A 23,582-nucleotide genomic window follows, 5' to 3' on the forward strand; every position below is an offset into this window, starting at 1 on the left:
GGGTTAAGCCGCTGCCTTCAGCTCAGGTCATGATCCCAGGTCCTGGGTTCGAGCCCCACATCGGGCTTTCTGCTCAGCAGGGAGCCTGCTTCCTCCTCTCTCTCTGCCTGCCTCTCTGCTTATTTGTGATTTCTCTCTGTCAAAAAAAAAATAAAAAAAAATAAAATAAAAAATAAAATAAAATAAAACAAAACAAACAGACAAATAAACAAACAAACACAAAAAACCCTGATGAAATCTAAATAAAGTCAGGAGTTGAATGGTAGTAAATACCAAGGATAGTTTCTTAATTGTGAAAAATGTACCATGGTATTTTAAGACCTTATCCAAGGAGGTGTATAGGAACCCTGAGGGCTGTCTTTGCGACTTTTCTGTCAATCTAACATTAATCTAGAACAAAAAGATTTTTAAAAAGCTTAAAAATAGTTCTGAGAAAAGATATTTGTAGCTTGCTGATATTGAAGTGTCTACAAAGAAAATTTATAGCTGACAAGGATCATGGGTGAATAAATGAAATCAACTTATCTAAACATTTGATATTCCTTTTTTTCGTAAAGATTTTATTTATTTATTTGACAGACAGAGATCACAAGCAGGCAGAAAGAGAGAAGGGGAAGCAGACTCCTCGCTGAGCAGAGAGCCCGATGCAGGGCTCGATCCCAGGACCCTGAAATAATGACCTGAGCTGAAGGCAGAGGCTTAACCCACTGAGCCACCCAGGCGCCCCTAAACAGTTGATATTCTTAAATTGTTGCTTCTTTGCTCTGAATTTTATTTTTCCCTTCTGGGGGAAAAAAAAAGTCAGAAAGGCATATGAAATTAACAAATAATTGAAGTTAAAAACAAAGAGGCTTTAGAAAAATAAAACCTCTGCATCTATGCGGCAGGAAGAGTGGGACAATGGAAAAGGTAACATTGGAGTTTTTTTTTTTTTTTTCGTGTGCCCTTGTTCAAACATATACCCTGTGTAACACACAGTATATAATTACTGTTTACACATCTGTCCCTAACATTAATTTCCTTGTGTGGCAGTATTCTGTAGGTTGAACAGGAGTTTGGGGAATCAATCCCAGCTTCCCAACTTACTGGCAGGGACTCTGAATATTTCTCTAATTTGAATCATAAAATTAGGTAGCAATAACTAATCTTCTACGGTGAGAATTTCATAATGTTTAGCACTGAGCCGACCCATAGGTACTCAATAAATGTTAATATCTTTTTTTCGTAAGGGTGTAGAGAAAAATATGTGTTTCCACGGAAAAGGATGCATTGTCCATGAAAATCCTTCCAGATTACCTGACCTTAGCCTTTCATTGCTCTTGAACTATTTTGTAAGTTGGCAAATTTTAGATAATAGCAACGCAAGATAGTCGTTGTGTATAGTTATGTAAATTAAGTCTGTCCATTGAAAGGAAGACTCTCCTCCCACCATGCAAAAAAAAGGTGGCTTTGCATCCATCCTCAAGTTCATTTCAACATTATCATACTCCAATCTCTGAGAAGGTCAACAAGAGGATGTGACCATCAGTTGACACTTAAGCTGGACTAGCACTTTTGAAGGGTCCTCACCCCCTGTCCTTGGAATGTATGCTCTGCCTACTATTCCCACAGTGAGAGCCTTTTCAAAGACGTAGCCTTGAGAGAGAAAGGTATTGTTGAGGTCATCTGGACAATATACAGGACTAAATGCTTTTAAGGCCTCTGTGTAAATTTTTCAGATTCTCAAGGCAGGTGTAGAGATCTACTTAGGGCTGGGCAAGGCAAGCATGGTATATAAGTTCCCTTGTTTATTAAACCTGTCACCTGCCAGGTGTGGCAGGAGTGGCTTGCCTGTGTCTTTGATCTCTCCTTGCCCTCCACCTATGGGGGACAGTTTGCTTGCAAACCAAGATCAATATAGATTGGTGTGTTTTTTCGGCTTCTCCCTTTGAACCAGGTTGTAATATCTTAGCAGAGTCCCCTCATTAGTAACAAGCTAAATAGAATCTCTGACACTTGTTCATTTTATATCCATATAGTAGCCATGATGTTACCATTCTTTTAAAAAAATATCCTTTAATAAGGATATGTATGCTATTTCATTCATCTTTGCATTCCCTATGACTATCCTGAAATAAGATGTGTAGGGATGCCTGGGTGGCTCAGTTGGTTAAGCAGCTGCCTTCAGCTCAGGTCATGATCCCAGCGTCCTGGGATCGAGTCCCACATAGGGCTCCTTGCTTGGCGGAGAGCCTGCTTCTCCCTCTGCCTCTGCCTGCCATTCTGTCTGCCTGTGCTCGCTCTCTCTCCCTCTCTCTCTGACAAATAAATAAAATCTTAAAAAAAAAAAAAAAAGATGTGTAGTCAATGTTCATCAAATAGGCGTGCCTGGGTAGCTCAGTTGGTTAAGGCTTGTACTCTTGATTTCAGCTCAGGTCATGATCTCAGGGTCTTGGGACCGAGCCCCCACATCAGGCTCTCTGCTCAGAAGGGAGCCTGCTTCCTCCTCTCCCTCTGCCTGCCTCTCTGCCTACTTGTGATCTCTCTCTGTCAAATAAGTAAATAAAATCTTTAAAAAAAAATTCATTAAGTAGAACTGACACTGGATTTAAAATATGTGGGGAGTTCAAGAGAAGGGATCTTGCAATCTGAGATGAAATTAGAACTGGTCTACCTATTGAAGATCTTAACAGAGCAATAAAGAAGGCTAAGAGTCCCAGTGTAAAGTCAGCAGTATTTTGTCTGCGGGAGGCACCTGCGGCCTTATGCATTAAGACCCAGACCCCAGCTGGTTTTTGCTTAGGAGGAAATGCAATTACTTCGTGGCTACGTAGCCAGGAGCATTTTTCACCATTTACAGGACGCTCAGGAGGCTTTTGTTGGAAGTGGTTTATTATTAGCGTTAGTAATCCTTAATGCACATCTGCTAGCTCCCCCAGATAGTCAAAGAGCTCATGTGCTCTCCAAAGGCCTATGTGAAATGCTTCAGACCACATTTTAGATTCAGACCAATCTAGGATGAAATTTAAGTATGTACTGGCCACATGACCTTGGGACTGGGGAGGGTTATTTGCATGGAAAGCTGGGACTAGCGCACAGCAGGACTCAAAAAAGAGTAACACTTCCATTGCAATCACTAGACAATTGAGACAAAGTTCTATTTTTTTTTTAAAGGAACATTTTATTTATTTGACAGAGAGTGAGAGTGCACAAGTAGGGGGAATGGGAGAGGGAGAAGCAGGCTCCCCGCTGAGAAGGGAGCCCCATGTGGGGCTCAACCCCAGCACCCTGAGATCATGGCCTGAGCCAAAGGCAGATGCTTAACCGATGAGCCACCCAATCTCCCCCAAAGTTCTCAATTTCTGATGACTCAGAAATCCCAAGGAAATTCGAAAGAGAAGACAAGATAGAGTGTAGCTGGTTTATTTGAATGAATATTCTAAAACTGGTTTCATTCATTGCTGTAGTAGTTTAATGTTCATTCGGACCCCTGCCTCCCATTCCCTACTGGAAAGCTGATGCCATGAGGGGTCAGGGAGGGGCTTTTCCAGCATGGCATGGTGAGTGAATGTCAGCAGAGACATCAGAACTTAGTCTCCCAGCCTCTGCTCTAGATTTCCTTCTGAAATATGGCATTGGCTTCCAAGTCCCAGATGGAGGGCAGCAGAGCAGCTCTCTGCTTTAAACAGCCCATCAGAACACAGAATACTCCTCTTAAAAAAAAAAAAAATTAAAAACACAATACAAGCAGATAGGAAGATGTAGGTGTCACTATCAGTGTACCTGAGACCAGCATTCTGGATCTGAAGTCCCTAAAATTCTGTACAAGGTTACTGACTGTGATGGCCTCAAGATGCTGACCTCTTGGCTCTTTGTCAATTACAGCAACTATTTTTTATAAATTTATTAATGGAGCAATGATTCTACACCATCGTGTTCAGTAAAATGAGGGAATCAAGCTCACCCAGTTCATTCCAGGATTCAGGCTGCACTTTTTTTTCTTTTTTGAAGGTTTTTTTTTAATTTTTAAATTTTTTTTATTAACATACAATGTATTATTAACCCCAGGGGTACAGGTCTGTGAATTTCCAGGTTTACACACTTCATAGCACTCACCATAACACACCTTCCCCAATGTCCATAACCCCCCCACCCTCTCCCTACCCCCCTGACACCCGCAACCCTCAGTCTGTTTAGTGAGATTAAGAGTCTCTTATGGTTTGTATCCCTCCTGATCCCATCTTGTTTCATTTATTCCTTTCCTACCCCCCACACCCTCCCAAACCCCCCATGTTGCCTCTCAACTTCCTCATATCAGGGAGCTCATATGATAACTGTCTTTCTCTGATTGGCTTATTTCACTAAGCGTAATACCCTCCAGTTCCATCCACGTAGTGGCAAATGGCAAGATTTCATTTCTTTTGATGGCTGCATAGTATTCCATTGTGTATATATATCACATCTTCTTTACCCACTCATCTGTTGACAGACATCTAGGTTCTTTCCATAGTTTGGCTATTGTGGACATTGCTGCTATAAACATTTGGGTGCACATGTCCCTTTGGATCACTGCATTTGTATCTTAGGGTAAATATCCAGTAGTGCGATCACTGGGTCGTAGGGTAGCTCTATTTTCAACTTTTTGAGGAATCTCCATGCTGTTTCAGGCTGCACTTTTAATGCTATTTCTACTAGGGGTGTGTGTGTGTGTGTGTGTGTCTGCACATACATGTGCATTTCAAGCTTCTCTTTTCAACATTACAGTAGGTATTTGGGGAATAAAACAGAAGGGAAAGACTTCCAACCGCTATGAACCAAAGACCTAATAAAGAAACACCTCTGTCCACAAAAAGGTCTGTTCAAACAGGTTTATAGCAACTTTATTGATAACAGCCTCAAACTGGAAATTGTCAGGTGTCTGTCAACAGACTGTATAAACAAACTGTTACATATCATATTCATGTAACAGAATATTACTCAGCAACAAAAGGACAAATGACTGATACACAGAGGAGAATGGATGAATCTTAAAAACCAGGAAGAGGAAAAAAAAAAAACAACCCTTCTCACAACAGAGTGTAAATATATTATCCAATTTATTTGGAGTTCTAGAATAAGCAGAACTAATTTGTGATGAACAAACTGCTGGAACTAAGTAACTTTGTGTGTGTGTGTGTGTGTGTGTGTGTGTGTGTGTAAGACAGGGAAGCATCTACTGGGGAGAGACAGGAATTTTGGAGGGTGAAGATAATGTCTTATATCTTGGTTGCCCAGATGTACTTATTAATCAAAACTCAGTGAATTTACACTTAAGATTTGTATACTTGAATATATATAAGATTTATATTGAAAGAAAAAAATCTAGCTAAACTAAAAGGAACTCTAATTAGAAGTATGCATTGGGGGAGGGGGGTGGGGAGAGTAAGAATGTCTGTAGTTTACTTTGAAATGTGTCCCAACGTTAACAGATTGGTGGAAGGATAGAGAGATACATTAGTTGTATAGATATGTAACAAAATGTCTGGTGGAATCTAGCTGGTAGATATACAGGTTTTCATGGTTTTACAGGTTTGTTGTATGTTTGAAATTTATCATAATAAAAATATTGAAAAAAAAAACAGTGAATTTAAGGAACTTAGATGGAATGAGCCTTATCACCATCATCACTATCATCACTACTATATCCAAATATTCAATTTGTTAGGAATCCACTTTGGTTCAGATACCTTCAAAATATTTATTAACCAAAAATGAATCTTGGGCTGTATATAGTATTTCCGACTCACATAGAAGGGAAATTAATTTGCTTTAAGTCACAGGCTAACAATGGCTGACTTTGAGCTTATAATCTATACCAGGTTTGTTTTATTTGCCTATTTGCCTATCGTTGCTTTTGCTCTCTTTAGGGTCATCCTACTTCCCAAGTGTGGGTCAAAAAACAACTCAAATATACTATAAGCTTCTACAGACTCAAGTTTGAAGTTTCATCGTTCAGAATATAGGATACATTAGATAAACAGAAAAAGGAATTATTAACTTGTATACTAATTCCATGGAGATAGATGGATAAATTAGCAAAGAGAGCTAATTTGAAGTGGAAGTTCACATGACTGATGTTGTTTGTTCTGCAAATGGCTCTCGAAGTGTGAAGTCAACCAGAGGACAGGAGCTGCTAAGCTGGATTTGGGAGGCACGGGAAGACTGTTAGTCAAATATAACTTCAATATATTGCAATTACCCACCTGAGTATAATATAGAGAGCCTGTCACTTTTAGAGAAAACTTTTGATAATACATTTGCACCTTTGTTAGGCTGACAGAGGAAAGATGCATAAGGGTGTTTTGGATCATGAGTCATATATTTGCTGGCTTGCCAGTTACCTTTGAAGGCAAATTTGCTCAGTGACTTCAGGCTTGGTGACTTCACTTCCCAATTGCTTTAGGTTCTATGAATCTAGAATGCAATGAGTTCTTGTCCAAGTGTCTTGAGGAAAAAATCAGCACGTACTTGGTATAGTTCAAAGAGAATGAGGAGAAGTGTCCTGACCTAGAAATCTTGCTAAGTGTCATTGATACCTGGGGAATTTGCTGGGTTGATATTCAGAGTGGAGAGCCTGTGTGAAGTTTTTTTTTTTTTTTTAAGATTTTATTTATATATTTGACATACACAGAGAGAGATCACAGGTAGGCAGTCAGAGAGAGAGTGGGAAGCTCAGCAGAGAGCCTCATGTGGGGCTCAATCCCAGGACCCTGAGATCATGACCTGAGCTAAAGGCAGAGGCTTAACCCACTGAGCCACCCAGGTGCCCCGAGCCCTGCGTGAAGTCTTAAATATCATCTCTACTTATGCAAAGGTACTATTTAGTACTGAGGCAAAGACTGATTAAGATTCAAGCAATGGGCTCATAAAGGCTTATACTTAATGGAAGGAGACTGTTCCTCAGAATAAGATGTCACAGGTGGTCTAAGTCTCTGCCGCTTTGCAGTCAGCTAGAATTGATCAACTCAAAGAATCAATACTGATGATGTCATGGCTATGAGCCCTCTGACTGCATGCTAATGACATTGTAAGAGGGCTGGGCCAGCTTATCAGAGCTGCCAACAAGATATTTTTTGTAAACAAATCAAAAATAATAGTTATACAGTGAACTTTTTGGGTGAAAATACTAAGAACCTTTGCTCTGGTCCAATCAGTCTTCAGAAAATTGACTTCCTGAAAAATGACACTATAATCTGATGAAGAACTAAGTTATGAACTCAGATATCCCGAGTCCTTGTATATTTTGCTATAATTAAAATATTTTTAGTATGTTTCTTGTCTCATAGAGAATATGTGCTATGCAAGTCACTGAGAGGCTATATGTTTGAGATCCAAATATTTACAACATGTGAACTCAGCTTCTGGCGATGATGAAATAAAAGAAACTAGATTTACCCTCCCACAGCTAAAAGAGAAAAAAATACAACCAATATATATGTGCCAATGGTTTTCAGGCATTAGACAACTGATAGCACAGTACTACAATCCCAGAGAAAAGGGACATAAATGAGGTAAGGTCAGTGATTGCCCTAACTTACTCTCTGGAGAATTTCCAGTCCACAGCCTGGGGATGGGGAGAACAAGCAGAGCCGGGCGTCTTCTCTTAGTTGAGGAAAGATTAGGGAGACCAAAGTAGCCATAATTTGTGTGCGTTGAGCGGGCAGTATACAGAGGAAAGATCTACATACAGAGAGACAGGAAGAGAGGAGAGATACAGAGATCTACAAAGGATTCCCCTCAGGTGTTGAGCTGAATGCTAATTAGCTCACGTGTACAAGGAAACCGCCAAGATCAGGAAAGAATCACTGGAAGACTCAGGTGAAACAGTCCCTCAAATTCATGCCGGGCCAGAAATAGTTCAAGTTTCCATAAGACAGTAAGGCAAGATTTCCTAATACAAGGGTTAAAATCCTTGGAGAGATTAACCCCAGATGAGAGATTGTTCCATATCTACCCAACAAAGCTTAAAAACAATCCTCAAGAGAAGCAAACTATTTCCAAGCAAACTTAATCTGCATTCCAGAAAAAAAGCTCCCAAAAGTTTAAAGGAATACTCATTTAAAAAATTCAGCACCCAGCAACATAAAGTTTACATTGCATAGCATTTTATCAAGATTGACAAGGCAGGCAGGGAAGCAGGAAAAAAGACCCATGGCAAGTAGGGAATAATGAATGAATAGAAAAAAACCTAAAAGCAAAGCAAATGGCAAGAATTAGTAGACAAGGAAGATAAGCAATAGTATCAATAAATTTCCTGCATTTAACAAAGTGAAAGAGGGGATGAGCAGAAAGGAAAAATAAAAGATACACAAAGAACCAAAATCAAAATTTTCAAAATGAAAAATAAAATGTCTGTTGAAAAAAACCATTCAATAGGATTACTAGCAGGTAAGATATTGGAGGGAGAAATTAATTAACCTGACCACATAGAATGAAACACATGGAAAATAGAAGCCTAAAGAAGGGGAAAAAATGAGCACAGCATTTGTGAACTCTGGGGACAACTTTAAGTGGCCTCACGTATATATGTGTGTGTATTATTATATATGTGTATTATACATGAGTATATTAATTGTATATACATATAGTTCTCAAACTGAAAAAAAAACAGGGTCATAAAATATATGGAGAAAGGATGTTTGAAAATTTTATCTTAATCAAATTCAATGAAAACCACAAACTCACAGGTTCAAGAACCCTCAATAGTTTCTTCATCACACACTTACTGTGTGTGATAATTAGACATGCTAGGAGGTCTCTGGATTTATAACCCTGGCTTCCTGGTATTCATGTTCTTGTGTAATCCTCTCTCCCTGCATATGTGATGAATTTATTGGTTTGCATCTAATAAGTAGAATATGGCAGAGGTGATAAGATCTCATTTCTAAGATGAAGTTACAAAAACGATGGTGGCTCTATATTGGTCTCTTCCACTCTCTCTTTGATCACTGTGGCCATAACATGGGATGCATGGACCACCTATGGAGGAGCTCATATGGCGAGGAATTATGGTCTCCCAACAACCTTTTGAGTTAGTTTTGAAGCAGATTCTCCAGCCCCCTTGGAACCTTGAGATGACTGAGACCTCACGTGAGATGCTGAGCCAGATACATCCATCCTAACCACACCAGGATTCCTGCTCCATAGAAACTCTGACATTGGGGTGCCTGGGTGGCTCAGTGGGTTAAAGCCTCTGCCTTCGGCTCAGGTCATGATTCAAGGGTCCTGGGATCAAGCCCCGCATTGGGCTCTCTGCTCAGCAGGGAGCCTGCTTCCTACTCTCTCTCTCTCTACTTGCCTCTCTGCCTACTTGTGATCTCTGTCTGTCAAATAAATAAATAAAATCTTAAAAAAAAAAAGAAAGAAACTCTGATAACATAAATGCTTGCTGCTTTGAGCCATTCAGTTTTTAAGTAATTTGTTACGCATCAAGAGTAAGTAACCAACTCATTGGGTATATGCATGAATTTCGAACAAAAAATCTTATATTCTACAGGTTATGCTTGAGTGGAGGTTTTCCAGAAACATTTGCAAAACAAATGAATGCATGAAAGACAAGACAGGTACCCCAAAACTGGTTTCATAAAGACAAAAGCAGTTGTTCTTGATTAAATCTTTATAAGATTGGCAAGGATATTGCTATGAGAGTTCTCGAGAGGAGGGATTTCTCCTGTTTGAGAAAAGAGGGGATTCTTTTAGGAGGAGACAGTATTTGGGACCTTGAGGGGATAGAATTTGACTACATCTTGCTGACAATGAATCTAGGCACTTGACGTGAAAGAATCAGTCAGGACTGATGGGAAACCAAGAGGTACATAGAGGAAACCATGAGCAGAATGTAACATGAGAAAACAAGAGAAAAGATGCAGAGGGAAAAAATGCTACTCTTACAGACAGATCTTCGTAACTTTTGTTTTGAACTCATGTTATGGAGATATTGCATATTAACATAAAACATTAATTCTTGCAAATAACTCTCTTATCATTATACTTTCCTTAGTCACATTGAACATATGGTATCTTCCTGAGTTGAAGTTACAGGCAGGACCTAATGAGCTTTCTTATTTTCAGAGAATAATAGTCAGGTAAGGCACAATATTAGGCTAGTAATCTCTTCATTAGAGCGTGTCTGCATTTCAAAAAGTTGTAGTGACAGGTATACCTCAAGAGAAATGTGATCACAAGGAAGAAAAATCCATTTTCTTGCCTGACTTACATTACCCCTATACTTAGTATGAACTTTGATTATACGGGGCCCCTTTTACTTATTATCTATATTATTTATCTTCACACTTTGATTTTCTTGCCCTGATGGTTTATAGTAGTTTTCCCTTGCCAATTTAAATTTTAGCTTGCTTCTCTATATTGTTCATTGATCTCTCGATTTCTCATTTTTAATTTCTGCCCTTTGGAGTCCAGTCACACTTTGTATGGTACTGCTAATGCCGTCCTTTATTCTCCAATCATGTTTCATCATTAGGTGACCATGGAAGTTTCCAGCTTGTTGGGGACACAAGCTTCCTCGAGCTTACCTGATAAAATGTATACTTCAGAGCTGTATAAAACATGAGCAGGAAACAGCACAATGATCCTATATGCATTTTAAAAATTTTATTTATTTATTTGAGAGAGAGAAAAAGAGAGAGAGCACAGAAGCGGGGGAGAGGGGCAGAGGGAGAGAGAGAATCTCAAGCAGATTGTGCTGAGCAGGGATCCTGACTCGGGGTTTGCTCTCTGAATCCTGAGATCATGACCTGAGCCAAAACCAAGAGTCAGATGCTTAACTACGCCTCCCGCATCCCCTACTCCCCCACACGCATTTGAAATGCAAGGCGCCTGGGTGGCTAAAGGTGATGTCTGCCTTTAGCTGAGGTCATACATGATCCCAGGGTCCTGGGATCGAGCCGCAAGTCAGGCTCCCTACTTGGCGGGAAGTCTGCTTCTCCCTCTCCCACTCCCCCTGCTTGTGTCCCTCTCTCTCACTGTGTCTCTCTCCATCAAATAAATAAATAAAATCTTAAAAAAAAAAAAACCAACAACAACGCTGGTCCTCTGAGGCTACTCCTTCTGACTTGATTTGCAGCTCTCTTTAATTTAACAAAATCGACCTTTATGGTATATACCAAAATACGGTTTGTTCAGGTGAAATAACATGATGTTAGGATTTGCTTAGGGAATCAGAGAAGTGATTAGTTTTTATTACTGGGGATGAAATATAGAGCCAGTAAGAAATGAAGCAAATGTAAGCCTGTAAGAAATGACACAAAACTTAACAAAGGTCCAGGGTGTTTTAATCACTTCTATGGTCATAGAGCTTGAATTCCTGCCTTAGGTTTAGGAATTCCTGATCATTTTTACCACTGAGTGTGTGTGGTAAACCATACTCAGTTCGATATATAAGGCTTGGATTTTTGAATGAGAGTTACTGAAGTGGAACTCCATTTCACAAATTCATCAAGTAGGGACTAGTTTCACAAAACCCATCAGGAACGAGGAGAAAAGTCACAAACTCATTTCGAGGGTGGGTGCAAAGATCATTGTAAAAGGTTCAAAACTATAACCAAATTTGTCTGACATTGAATCAGCTGAGAAACTCTCTTTCTTTTATAATCTAAAGTATATTTTGCATTTCACTGAATAGATTTTTATCCCTCCCATTCCTCATTTTAAAATCAGCCTAGCAGGAAGTTCAAACTACCTAGCCAAGCTATTTTTTTTTTTAAATAATCTCTTAGCAGAATGTAAAAATTTTGAATATAGTTCCATATAAGGTGTTCCCTAATAAGAAAAAAAGGTTGAGCGCATATATACTGGGAATTAAGAAATTCATTTAGCATTAAGGTCGTACTTCTTACTATTTTATTCTCTATTTTGGGCCCAGGTTTTCTCAGGAAGATACAATAGTCATTATAAATATAAACCTAAAAAAATCAGTAAAGCTGGTGTTTATCAAGTCGGCTTGAAAATATTATTACTATGCACTTAATAAAGCCCCATGTATTTCCTGACTACTTTTCAATCCATTAATTAGTGATTCTGTATTTTCTTTGTAGGTCATCATTACAGCCAGTAATTGGAGGCTCGATGAGTGAAAACTTATTCAAATTATATGTCCCAGCACTCACAAATATAGGCTGGAGACTACCAGTCCAAAATTTGTTAATGCCCTCAACTAAAAGTGTTATTATTTCTTTCCATGTATCTATATTTTAATTTTCTGATTACTCAAGTAATAATACTTGAGTAACTGGAAATATTGCTAGATGGGTCTGGCTTCATTTCCTGACTTGATCTCCTGCTGGTTGAGCCTGTGTTCCTTGCAGTGTGTGCTGACTCAGTCATGAGGATCCTTCTCTCAGCCCTAGGGGCTGTGCAGAGTCACTGTGTTTGCTAATTCCCTTGTATATTTCCTGCCTCGGCTCCAGCACCTGATTTTGTACTTAACTTTCTGGACCCTGCAGGTGCTGCAACTAGTCTCATCCTTCTGACATGCTGTTGTGCTTATTTGTTTCCATGGTTTCCCCCTTCAACAAATTGTGAGCTCCTTGGGGGCAGAAGCAATCTTATTTATGTATACCCACCGTGTTTACCCAGAGCTTGACACATTGTTGGTCAGGGGACAGGAACAGCCACCTGATATCTAGCCACCTGCCTTGTCTGGCCAGAACAGAGTTAATAAATGAATTCGAATGCCTTTAGGTGGCCAGTGTGTGGGAGTCTCTATTTTTTTTTTTTTTTTTGTGGACAGTCACACATACATTTCATCAGCCTGGTCCCTGTAGGCATCCTAGTCTGTGGTCCTCCTCGAGCTACTCAATATATTTGTGAGCGAATGTGTCAACAAATGTACATATAATTGCACAGAAAATTATTATTCCAATAATCCGGTTCTGGAAATTCCTTTAGTTTCATCTCAGACTTAAAACAGTAAAGGTAGAAAAATAAAACTTTGTTATACAATGTACCAAAAAGCACTGCAGAGGTGGGCCTCTCTGAGCATTCCAGTAATCAAATCAGAGAGGAAAACCAATTCAGTTGTGCTATTTGCAGAATTCAGGGGATGCAAACAAACCTATTGTGTAGAAGAGCCTAGGTTTGCATTCCGGAGAGGACGGACAATTTCTACACTGGATCATCTTAAAACAAGCACCAGGATTTTAAGAACAATAACGCTGGCCAACATTCCAGGTGCAGATTTAACAATCCGTTTCTCAAGACCAATTCCAAGATGCTCTAAACTAGGGCCAGTGACAGCACACAAGAGAACAACCTGACAAAGTGATTCTGTGTGGGGCCACAGTAATCCTGTATGGTTTGAAATGCTCTCTTGCTCTGGTTTAATCTGGGGGAAAAGCTTAGCATGAGCTCACCAGATGGAATTCAAAACCAGACATAAAATATTGATGATGACGAAGTATTCTCGAGAAAGGTTAAGCTTCACCTGAAAAAGTAAGTTTGGGTCTGCTTTAATTATCTGATAAATGGGGGACTAAGGTTCTAAGATTTACCCTACCAGGTCTTCAATAACTTTAACTTTTTTAATTTTTTTTTTAAGATTTTATTTATTTATTTGACAGAGAGAAATCACAAGTAGGCAGAGAAGCAGGCAGAGAGAGAGGAGGAAGCAGGCTCCCTGCTGAGCAGAAAGCCCGATGTGGGGCTTGAACCCAGGACCTGGGATCATGACCTGAGCCGAAGGCAGCGGCTTAACCCACTGGGCCACCCAGGCGCCCCAACTTTAACTTTTTTTAAAAGGCGAAAGATTTATGCGATCTGAAGAGAAACCAGAGTATAATTTTAACTTTTCAAAAGCAACTATTACCAGATGTTCATCTTGGCCATAAAAATTCTCACCCTTGGCATGGATTGCATGGAGCACTGGGTGTGGTGCAAAAATAATGAATACTGTTATGCTGAAAAAATAAAATTATTAAAAAAAAAATTCTCACCCTTGAAAACTATAATGTCTATGAAAATGTAACTTTGAGCAACTTACTACCTGTGAACATTTCCAATTAATTAGCTTGTGTTTTTTTTTTATTATTTTTTTATTAAAGATTTTATTTATTTACTTGACAGAGAGAAATCACAAGTAGGCAAAGAGGCAGGCAGAGAGAGAGGAGGAAGCAGGCTCCCTGCCGAGCAGAAAGCCCGACGCGGGGCTCGAACCCAGGACCTGGGATCATGACCTGAGCCGAAGGCAGCGGCCCAACCCACTGAGCCACCCAGGCGCCCCTAATTAGCTTGTGTTAAATACATGACTGGATATTTGAAATAATTTGTTACATAGGCTTATGATTAATAAGACAACTAAGTGTTGGTCTTGGTTTCCAAAGAAAGATTTTATAACAAGTCTTACTTCTGAGCAATTAGAAAGGAAGACTCCTTTTCTGTTAGGGCCACTCCCTTTGTTCAAGAAACTGAAACCCTACCAACCACTGCTTTTTAAATTTTTTTTCTTACCAACTGCAGGAAAGCATGTAGTTAGTTAAGTGGCAGAGTTAGGAGTGAGTCACTAAGTGTGGTCTCTCTACACCTGCCACTATAAAAAGGGGATATGTTTTCTATAAACTCTCAGGACAATTATATGGTAGGAAGAAACCAAACTGAGCAAATGTAATCACAGACACGGTTCGTGGAACAATACAAAGAATACCGTTTTCTCAAGGCCACGTAGCAAAGTCCATAGGCTTCCTTATGGCACACACTAAACATTGGCCACTTGGATAGTGGATTAAATTTTGCCTTAACCATGACATGGATTTCACCTCCTGGAAGGTCTAGATCTCTGTATTTATATCTCAATTGTTTTCCTACTTCAGCTTTTTTTGCCCCAGTAATAACAAGGAGCACCGATGAAGGCAAATGTGAGGGATGCTAGGTGTCAAGCTTTTATGTCACTGTTAGCAGAGCTCACAAACTTTTCTCTCGGGCACCCAAAGGGTTCGTCCTCCCAAGATGAACTCTGAGTCCTCTGATCGGAGCTGGACTAGATTGATTCTCTGCACTTACAGACAGGAAAATCTCCTTTAACTCCATGGGCAGAGATCCTAGGTGACTATAGCCGTTGAACTTGTCCTATTTAAATTACTCTTGCTCATTCAGACAGGCACTGCGACATTGCTAACATACCTCCACGTGGCGCTTCTGATACATGACAGGAGACATCACCTGTGGCGGCAAAGGAGCACGTGGGATCTGTAGAAGACACATCCGCCATTCAAAACGGAAAAGAATAGGTGAAATTATTACATCACCATGCAACCCAGCATATGTTGTCTAGCATCGAAGAGCAATTGTATCTGGCAAGAGTCTAATCTGAATGTGGACAGTGAGACATCCCCACCTCAAAGGTCATATTCTCAATAGAGTTGTTTCTTCAAAGGCTACATATCTTGATGTTCATGAGAATTACGAAGGCAAGACTGAGTAGAACGGAGATTTTATTTTATTTTTTAGAAAAGTCACAATTACGGCATCATGGACAGTGCCTATATAAAACTTGGTTCAGACTTGCTTATGTCAAGAAATTAAATGTCACAACAGTGTATTTTGAATTTATCTGCCACATATGTGAGTCTAGCAGCTGTTCTAAGTGCTTCTTGTGGTTACAGAATGAAGTCAAGTTAGTTAAAGCAATGATATTATTTCCTGGATGGAACATACTAGAAAGAGGCAGGCAATATATTTGAACAAGTGAAAAAAAAGAAAGAAAAAGCACCAAAAACCCTTCAAGGAAGCTTGACAGAAAAGTATATTGTGGTGAGAGATGAGGAGGTATGACCTTAGATTTTTGTCTCTTTAGATGTTCACTTTCTGCAGCATTTAATGATTGAAAAATGCTGTTAGTCATTTTCAGCCTGTGGTTGAGCTACAGGAACCACAGAACAGGAACCCCATTGTGGCAGGGGTTGGAAGCAAAAGGCTTTTATGTGTGGGTTCACTTACTATTTTAATTCTGTTGTATTATTAGTGGCCTTCAAAGCTATGGTTACTTTCCCTATTTATTGTTCTTTCCCTTCTTCCCGTATCCTTTATGTCCCCCTCCCCCCATTACCTTCCCTCCCCGAGGAAGGGGATACAGCCTGCAGGGAGGCCACCACGGAAAAGCCAGATTCCCCTAGGCTCAGGTGACTCTGCTCTGACTGCTACGAACGTGTTTCATACCTTCAAGGCCGATGATTTCATGGCTCTGAGGCTAATTTTCCTCATCTTAATCCAGGAATATTATGAACTGTTTCACAGGTTTGTGAAAATTAAATGGGACCCCGTATTGTAGGCGGAGCCCCGAAATCGGAGAGCGGTGAGCGGTTCGGTTCATTCACTGGGAGCCACTGCTGAATGTCTTCTTTGCGTGAAGACTACAGCTCTGCTTCCAACCAAGTTCTCTTGTGTTCTAAATGTTCTCCCTCCTTACCATGCTGTTATTCTCATTAGCCAACGCTTCCTAAGTGTGGATCCGTGGGCCAGGACACTGCGGTTAAGTACTTTATGTAAAGCACTTAATTATTTCTCAGAATCTATACAATAGCTGTTATTTGAATCCCCATTTATCAAAGACAAAGTGGGAATTCAGAGGCATTAAGTGAACTCTTGGGTTTATACCATCAGTTGCCAAGGCAGGACTTGATGAGGTCTTTCTGACTCGGAGCCCAGGCTCTTAACCACCAATTAGACCAATTAAATTCTCCAGTTGACAGGCCACCCACTCCCATCACCTATAGAACGCCAGGTCTGTCCCACACTCAGTTTAACTAGTATAACTCTCTTATATCTAATTCCTGCTCTTCCAAGGGGGTGGCCGGGTGTGAAGTTCTGACCTCCTGGAGGCAGGGATCCTATCCGGGCCGTCTCCCCCCAAACCACCGAGTGTCTTGCAAGGCAGCCTCAGCACACAGGAGACACCGGCTCCTTGGTAGAGGAGAAAAGAAACCGACCAGGCAGAGATCAAGAGTAAATAAAAGTGCAAGAAGAGTACAGCAGGAAAAGGAGAGGAAGGAGGAAGAAAGTTCATGGGAAAGGAATCAAGGGCAAATATTTGCTGAACGCTTTAGGGCCAGTCATGGGACCCAAGGATCTCTCAGGGTCTCCGAGTGGGAGTACTCATTGCGCTGGGCACGGAAATCGGCCTAATCTCTCCGGACCAGGAACCAAGGCTCAGCAAATAAAGAGCTCAGTGCGTCTGAGTGGCCGAACTTGCAGCCACCGTCTTGCAAACATGGCAGGGGTTTAATGGGGTGCCTGGTTCTAGTACCTCCTGCCCGGGTCAGGGTGGTAAAAACGCAGCTTGCTCTCCCCACTGATCCCTTAGGGAGCGACGGCACTAACGGGGACTCCTCTGAGTGTCCGCGAAGACACGTTACTCAGCCATTACAAGTTTGCAAGTCACACTTGTCCTCTTTCCTCACTTTGAACACAGACTGCTGGGGCGCATCTTCCTTTTCTGGCGAGCCAAGCCGGACCAGTGCGTTATGAGCGATCTCTCCCTCTTCTCCCCGCCGGGGCCCAGGGGCAGCCGCTGGCGGAGCCACCGGCGGCCGCGGCTGCGGCCGCGCTTTCGTGGGAGGTGGCTCCAAGGTGACGCACGGCCGCCTCCGCCCCCTGGAGGCGGGGCTGGCGGGTGGGGGCCTAGGAAGTCCGACAGCGCGGGAGGTGCCCCCGCCCCCGGCGCGTCCCGGCTGTTTCTGCGCGTGCGAGCGGCGGCCGCGGCGGGTCCCGGCAGGTGAGGGGCGCGCGCAGGCTCCTGGGCAGCTCCCGGGACGCGGCCTCGGACGGTTGAGGGCGGGGTCGGGCTTACCTGGCAGCGCGCGCGGCAGGGACGCGGGGGTAGCCGCCGGCTCTCTTCCCGGGCGGGCGCCTGCTCGCCACCGAGGTGAGGCGTTGGGGACCCTGAGGGTTCGGGCTGGGAATTCAGCGGGGCTCCTTCCCGGGAGCCGCGGCTTCCGGAATCCGAAAGATGTGCCAAGGATGGGAGGCAGAAATCCGAGGGGGGCAGTCCTGGAGAGCGCACGAAGGGCGGGCGGCTTGCCCCAGGAATTCTTGGCTTTTTAAAGGACACACCTTTGGTCCCCTCGGGGCGCAATGGAGTTAGTTACCGCCACCGCCTGGGCTTTTTCTGCAGAGGTTAGCCCCTCGTTTGTGTGGGATTTCATGCGCTCCCTTCGTGGAGACCCGGAGGTTCAACTTTGGTTCTTAGCGCAGGCATTAGCGCAGCTGCCCAGGAGAAGAAAGCCTTAGGATGATTGTGTGGGGGTTCGAGTCTTGCACATTAAAAACAAAAATCCCAGAAAACCAAAAAAAAAAAACCAAAAAAACCCCCACCCAATACGGTGATGGTGGTGGTGAACTTGAGAGACGATTGCTTCCGCAGTGAGTTCCTTAGCGCGCGATCCATCTGTCAAGCAAATGGGGCGCCGAAGGCTTTTGGACATGGCTGGGTTTCCATAAACGGGTTAGAACACCTGAAGGAAATTCTGTGCGATGTCTGAAGGTTTCAGCGGCGTGTAGGTAGGTGTTCACCAAAGTGCGGACTGGAAGTGACATTGGCAGGGGCGACTTAAGAGTTACTAAACAGCTTCCAGGTGAACCTTGGAACTTTACAGAAACCTGCCTCCCAACGCACTGAGTGGCAAACAGGTCTATGGGTTATGATTCCTATTAGCATCCATTTTTCGCTTGGGTCAACAGCATTTAATTCAATACGTATTTGTTGTATGTCTTTTAAGGAAGAACCTCTGCGAGAGCCAGGTTGGCGTGCCCTTTGGTAGCACAGGTGTTGATACAAAGGGGACACTTAGGGCCCTCATTCCGCGCAGGTGGGTGCTCAGAAAGAGCAGGGGCTTGCGCCGCATTTCTTTAATCTCTGGTACTAAGCATTTAAATGCAGGGAGAATGAAAATCTTTAAAGAAGTCTGACATCCCAGCTGACAAGGGCTATGAAAACCATCCTCAAAATAAGGTTATTGGGCACTTTATCTTGTTACGTAAAATACACAACGTAGATATTATTCCCCCTGTTCAAGGGAGAAACCCAGGCGGGGAGGAATCCAGCAGTTTGTTGAAAGTAATTAGTGGACCTGAGAGCGAAGGGGGATATTTCTGAATGCAAAACCCGTGCTTTTTCACTATTCCATGGTTCTCTGACATTTAGTGTAAATCTGGCAGATTTAATGGAAAATAATTCAAATTTATTTTCCTAAAACAATCCATGTCAGTTGAAGTGACCGTTATGAATAAATGAGTATTGCTTTCAGTCTCTTTGTATGGTTAAACTATAACCAGTCTGGGCCAAGAAGATGAATGGCAGTTTTTAAAATACAAAGTTTATTATGCGTCTTTGTTAACATATTTTTAAGGACCAAATATGTCCAAGAGGGACAAATATGGTAAAACTTTGTAGGTCTTCCTTGTGTATTACACATTGAAGTAACAGTTAATTTTCTTATTATTCATATCCTTTAACATAGGTCAGCTTGATTCCATATCTTTCAAATGAATAGAAACCACTGTTTTCATCTAGAGAGGACTTTGTGTGTGTGTGTGTGTGTGTGTATAAATCTATAATCATATATGAATATAACATTTATTTTAAAAGGTGTATCTGTTTTTCCTTAAATTATCTCTAGAAGTGTAGAGAGTACTGCAGTGCACTTATGTGGGAAGGAATCCTAATATTCCCAGTTTAGCCTTTGAGTGAATGATCCATGACAACTCATAATTTCTTCAAATTTCTGTCAACCACGAAAGTGATTTTCAAACTGCAATTATTAGGCTGTAGGTGAGAATGAAAATAATGTAATAATTTTAATACATTATAATAAACAAAATTTAATACATTTACATTTAATAATGTAAATGTAAACCACGAAAGTGATTTTCAAACTGCAGTTACTAGGCTGTAGATGAGAATGAAAATAGTCCTTAGACTTTAAAAAAAAATTTTTAAAAGATTTTATTTGTTTGTCAGAGAGAGAGAGACAGTACAAGCAGGCAGAGTGGCAGGCAGAGAGAGAAGCAGGCTCCCTGCCGAGCAAGGAGCCCGATGCCAGACTCGATCCCACAACCCTGGGATCACCATCTGAGCTGAAGGCAGCCGCTTAACTGACTGAGCCACCCAGTTATCCCTAGTCCTTAGAATTTTAAATAATATTCCTGACACAGAGAGCACTTGCTTTCTTAAACCCTTCCTTATCATTGTTAGTAATTATACAGAGATATTGAGGGGTTTCGTAATTATCTTTAGGTGTTAAAAAAAATGTGTCTTTGGGGGGTGAGGTGGGGAAGAGAGGCTCTTTGCCTGTGTTGGGAGGATCAGGTAGGCTATATTCTGCCCGAGTTGTGCTTAGCACAATTTTTATTTTTGTTTTCATTTGACAGTGAAATCAACAACGCACCTTGAACTCCTCTTTAGGAATATTTGAAATCCTGACTAGAATGTGTTTGTAGATGTGTGCTTGGCTTGGTTAAGATTCTCTAATGGAGGGGCCAAGAGTGATGAATTAGAGAACTTTCCAGAAGACCGAAAGGGCCAGGGAGCAGAGTATGCATGAGATTTGAAGTGGGCAGATCTAGATTTTGTGACACCTGAAAGGCAAATGATTTGGGGATCTTTAAAAAAATAATGTAAAATTAGTTATGAAAGTGAATGCTTATTTAGAATGGAAAAAGAAATGATCACCATTTGCTGGAAGTTTCTTTCTCTTTCAGCTGAGAACTTTTTGGGCAATTTACCAGAAATGCTTACATAAAAATGCTTCCTGATTGCAGCCCTCTCTCCCTGAGAACACTGAGCATCTCCCAGCAGCCTATAGCACTCATAGGGGCCTCTGCCAGCGAGAGGCCGGAAGCTGAAGCTCCATTACCGTCAAAGAGTAAGAGGGCCAACTGTGGTTGTAGGCAAAGGACTCATGGTTCACTGAGCAGGATGAAGGCTGGTCGCTGGGGAGGGAGGGATACTCGGCTTATTGGGGACTCAGGGCATTTCATATCTAGTAAATAGCCTGGAGGGAAGGCCCAGAGCTGACTTCTAGGACCTTCTACTTTGCTTGGTTCTCCAGGGATGCCTTTGGCTATTGGCGCTCCCAGCTCTCATTCTACCACTCATCATTAATGGAGGCTTTTCTATGTGCCAGGCACGGACTATGGCAAGGTCCTATTTGCCAGGGAGCTCCTACCCTCATGGAGCTGATTTCACTCTGATAGCACAGGGTCATAGGTGCTGGCCTGGAACCTGGAGGGCTCCTGATGGCTTGAGCTGAATTTGGAATTGTTGGTGGAGTTACCAAGATGGAAGAGTCCAGGGAGGGCATTCTATGTGGGTGGAGGGCTGGAGACAGCCAGAGGTTTGGACCCAGGTACTTTCCTCCATGGATGCAGTGAGGCCCCTTTGGTCAGTGGTTCTCAGCATGTCCTTTCAGACCAGCTGCACCCGCACAACTGGTTTTAACTTACTAGAGATGCATGTTCTCAGCCCCCATCCCAGACCCTCTGCATTGGAAACTCTGTGTCTGAGGTACAGCGATCTGCATTTTGAGAAGCCCTCCTGATGACTGTAGTGCGTGCTAAAGTTTGAGACCTGGTGCTCTTGGTATTTCACGGAACTGGTTGGGCATAGACACCCCTGTGGTGATGGTAAGAGGGGAGTGGGATTCATGCCAATGCTAATATGCTATGACTGTGATATGAGTATCATTTATGTTACGATCACTGGCATTTATGGAGTACCCGGATTGTACTCAGGCGTTGTGCTAAGAAATAGGAACTCTTTTAATCATGAATACAACCCCACAAAGCAGGGCTGTTGTCACTTGCATTTAATGTGAGAAAACTGCAGCCCAAAGAGACAAGGGGATTGTCCCCAGGCACACAGCTAGAAAGCATTTCAGCCAGGATTCAGGCGCTTTCCCTCTCTTCTGCCTGGGAGAGTTTTCATCTGTGTCTTTGTTACATGCGGGTCTTGTAGGAGAGGCTGGAAGGGAGACTTGAGACTATGTGGACTGGCCCTTTTTAACAATCATTGTCATTTGCTGACCATGTGGGTTTAACAGGTATTTCTTTTTTTTTTTTTTTTTTAAAGATTTTTTATTTATTTATTTGACAGAGATCACAAGCAGAGGGAGAGGCAGGCAGAGAGAGAGAGAGAGAGAGGGAAGCAGGCTTCTTGCTGAGCAGAGAGCCCGATGTGGGACTCGATCCCAGGACCCTGAGATGACCTGAGCCGAAGGCAGCGGCTTAACCCACTGAGCCACCCAGGCGCCCCTTAACAGGTATTTCTTTAGGGACAAATTGCCAGATGAGATAGGTACCATTTTGTCATTCCCTCCTTGTGGGAATTTCTAAAGTTTCAAAAGCAAATGGACACAATTGCATATACGTAATTGAGCAACATGGATGTTTCCTCCTTCCCTGGTATGGTGATAGGCTCATGTGCATTCCCCCCATGGGTAGAAGGTAGCCTTGTTTTGTAATGTGGGTTTCCTCTGGGTATGGGCATGGGGACTTTCTTCTAAAGCCCAGCTCCCTGTCCAGGACACAGATGGCTTGAAGATGATGGTGTGTTTGTCTATGAGGTCCTGGAAGGTACCTAGAAGAGCTGTGCTTTGCAATTTCACACTTTTTTTTTCTTTCTGAAAATGATTGTTCTCCGTAACTCTATATTTTGTCATGGAATACCTCCATCATTTCAGGAGGCATGAAAAAGAACACAGGTGGGGCACCTGGGTGGCTCAGTGGGTTAAAGCCCCTGCCTTCGGCTTAGGTCATGATCCCAGGGTCCTGGGATCGAGCCCCACATCAGGCTCTCTGCTCAACAGGGAGCCTGCTTCCTCCTCTCTCTGCCTGCCTCTCTGCCTACTTGTGATCTTTGTCTGTCAAATAAATAAATACGATCTTTAAAAAAAGAACAACAACAAAAAAGAACACAGGTATAGATGTGAGGACATGTGTGAGTGTGCCAAATGGAGGTTTGCCTTTGGGTGTGGACCTTGGGTTACTGAGCCTTCACTTCTCCGCATGCAAATGTTTAGACAAACGTTAATTTGAGTGCAGGGCAGGCAGCAGAACTTAATTCTGGGAGTGCTGGCTGTCTCAACCATGCATTCATGCATTCACATAGTCATTTGTTGCCTGCCTGGTTGTGCTGAGTGTTAATGTCAGGCACCGGAAGAAGATACAGCGGTGGCTGGACAGATAGGATCCGTACAGAGTCGTGAGGACAAACTTGCTCACCGTGCTATGGCTGAATGGAGTCAGATGCCCTAATTCCTGCAGTGAGTCATTTGGAAAGAAGTTAAGAAGTTATCTTAGTTCAGGAGGGAGGCTGTAGGGCTTGGCTTAAGGCAACAGGGAAGCAGAGGTGTGTGAGGATTTGAGAGATGATCTGGGAGATTGTGTAGGTTACAGGTGGTTGTAGGAGGATGGGGGCCCTGGGTTGGTGCTAGGACAACAAGTCAGGATGGAATTGTTTTGAACAAATAAAAATGAGTTTTGTGGACATTGTGAGTTTGAAATGTCTGCATGACTCCAAGGTAGAGGTTTGGGTGCATTGAATAATGCAGCAGAGAACC

The 23,582-nt window shown here is 42.2% G+C and overlaps 2 protein-coding genes across 3 annotated transcripts in view; one reads left to right on the forward strand and one right to left on the reverse strand.

Annotated features, from left to right (window-relative positions):
• Positions 1 to 14,892: 14,892 nt before the first annotated feature.
• The window catches only part of LOC125104569 (basic proline-rich protein-like), a 60,590-nt gene continuing 51,900 nt past the window's right edge, over positions 14,893 to 23,582 (reverse strand). The window contains exons 2-3 of the mRNA XM_047737126.1: positions 17,427 to 17,791; positions 14,893 to 15,231 (exon numbers count right to left, since the gene is read on the reverse strand). Coding sequence (XP_047593082.1) covers positions 15,142 to 15,231; positions 17,427 to 17,791 — 455 coding nt within the window. The 3' untranslated portion in view covers positions 14,893 to 15,141. The remainder of the gene's footprint in view (positions 15,232 to 17,426; positions 17,792 to 23,582) is intronic.
• Positions 17,678 to 23,582, forward strand: part of MCTP2 (multiple C2 and transmembrane domain containing 2) — a 242,419-nt gene continuing 236,514 nt past the window's right edge. The window contains exon 1 of one of the 2 annotated variants that reach the window (XM_047737123.1): positions 17,678 to 17,791. The gene's annotated coding sequence lies outside the window, so the exon portion shown is untranslated. Of the gene's footprint in view, positions 17,792 to 17,817; positions 17,891 to 23,582 lie in introns of those variants that run through there. The other variant, XM_047737124.1, reaches the window with a different exon arrangement.

Source organism: Lutra lutra, chromosome 7, assembly GCF_902655055.1.
Source record: "Lutra lutra chromosome 7, mLutLut1.2, whole genome shotgun sequence".
Taxonomy (NCBI): domain Eukaryota; kingdom Metazoa; phylum Chordata; class Mammalia; order Carnivora; family Mustelidae; genus Lutra; species Lutra lutra.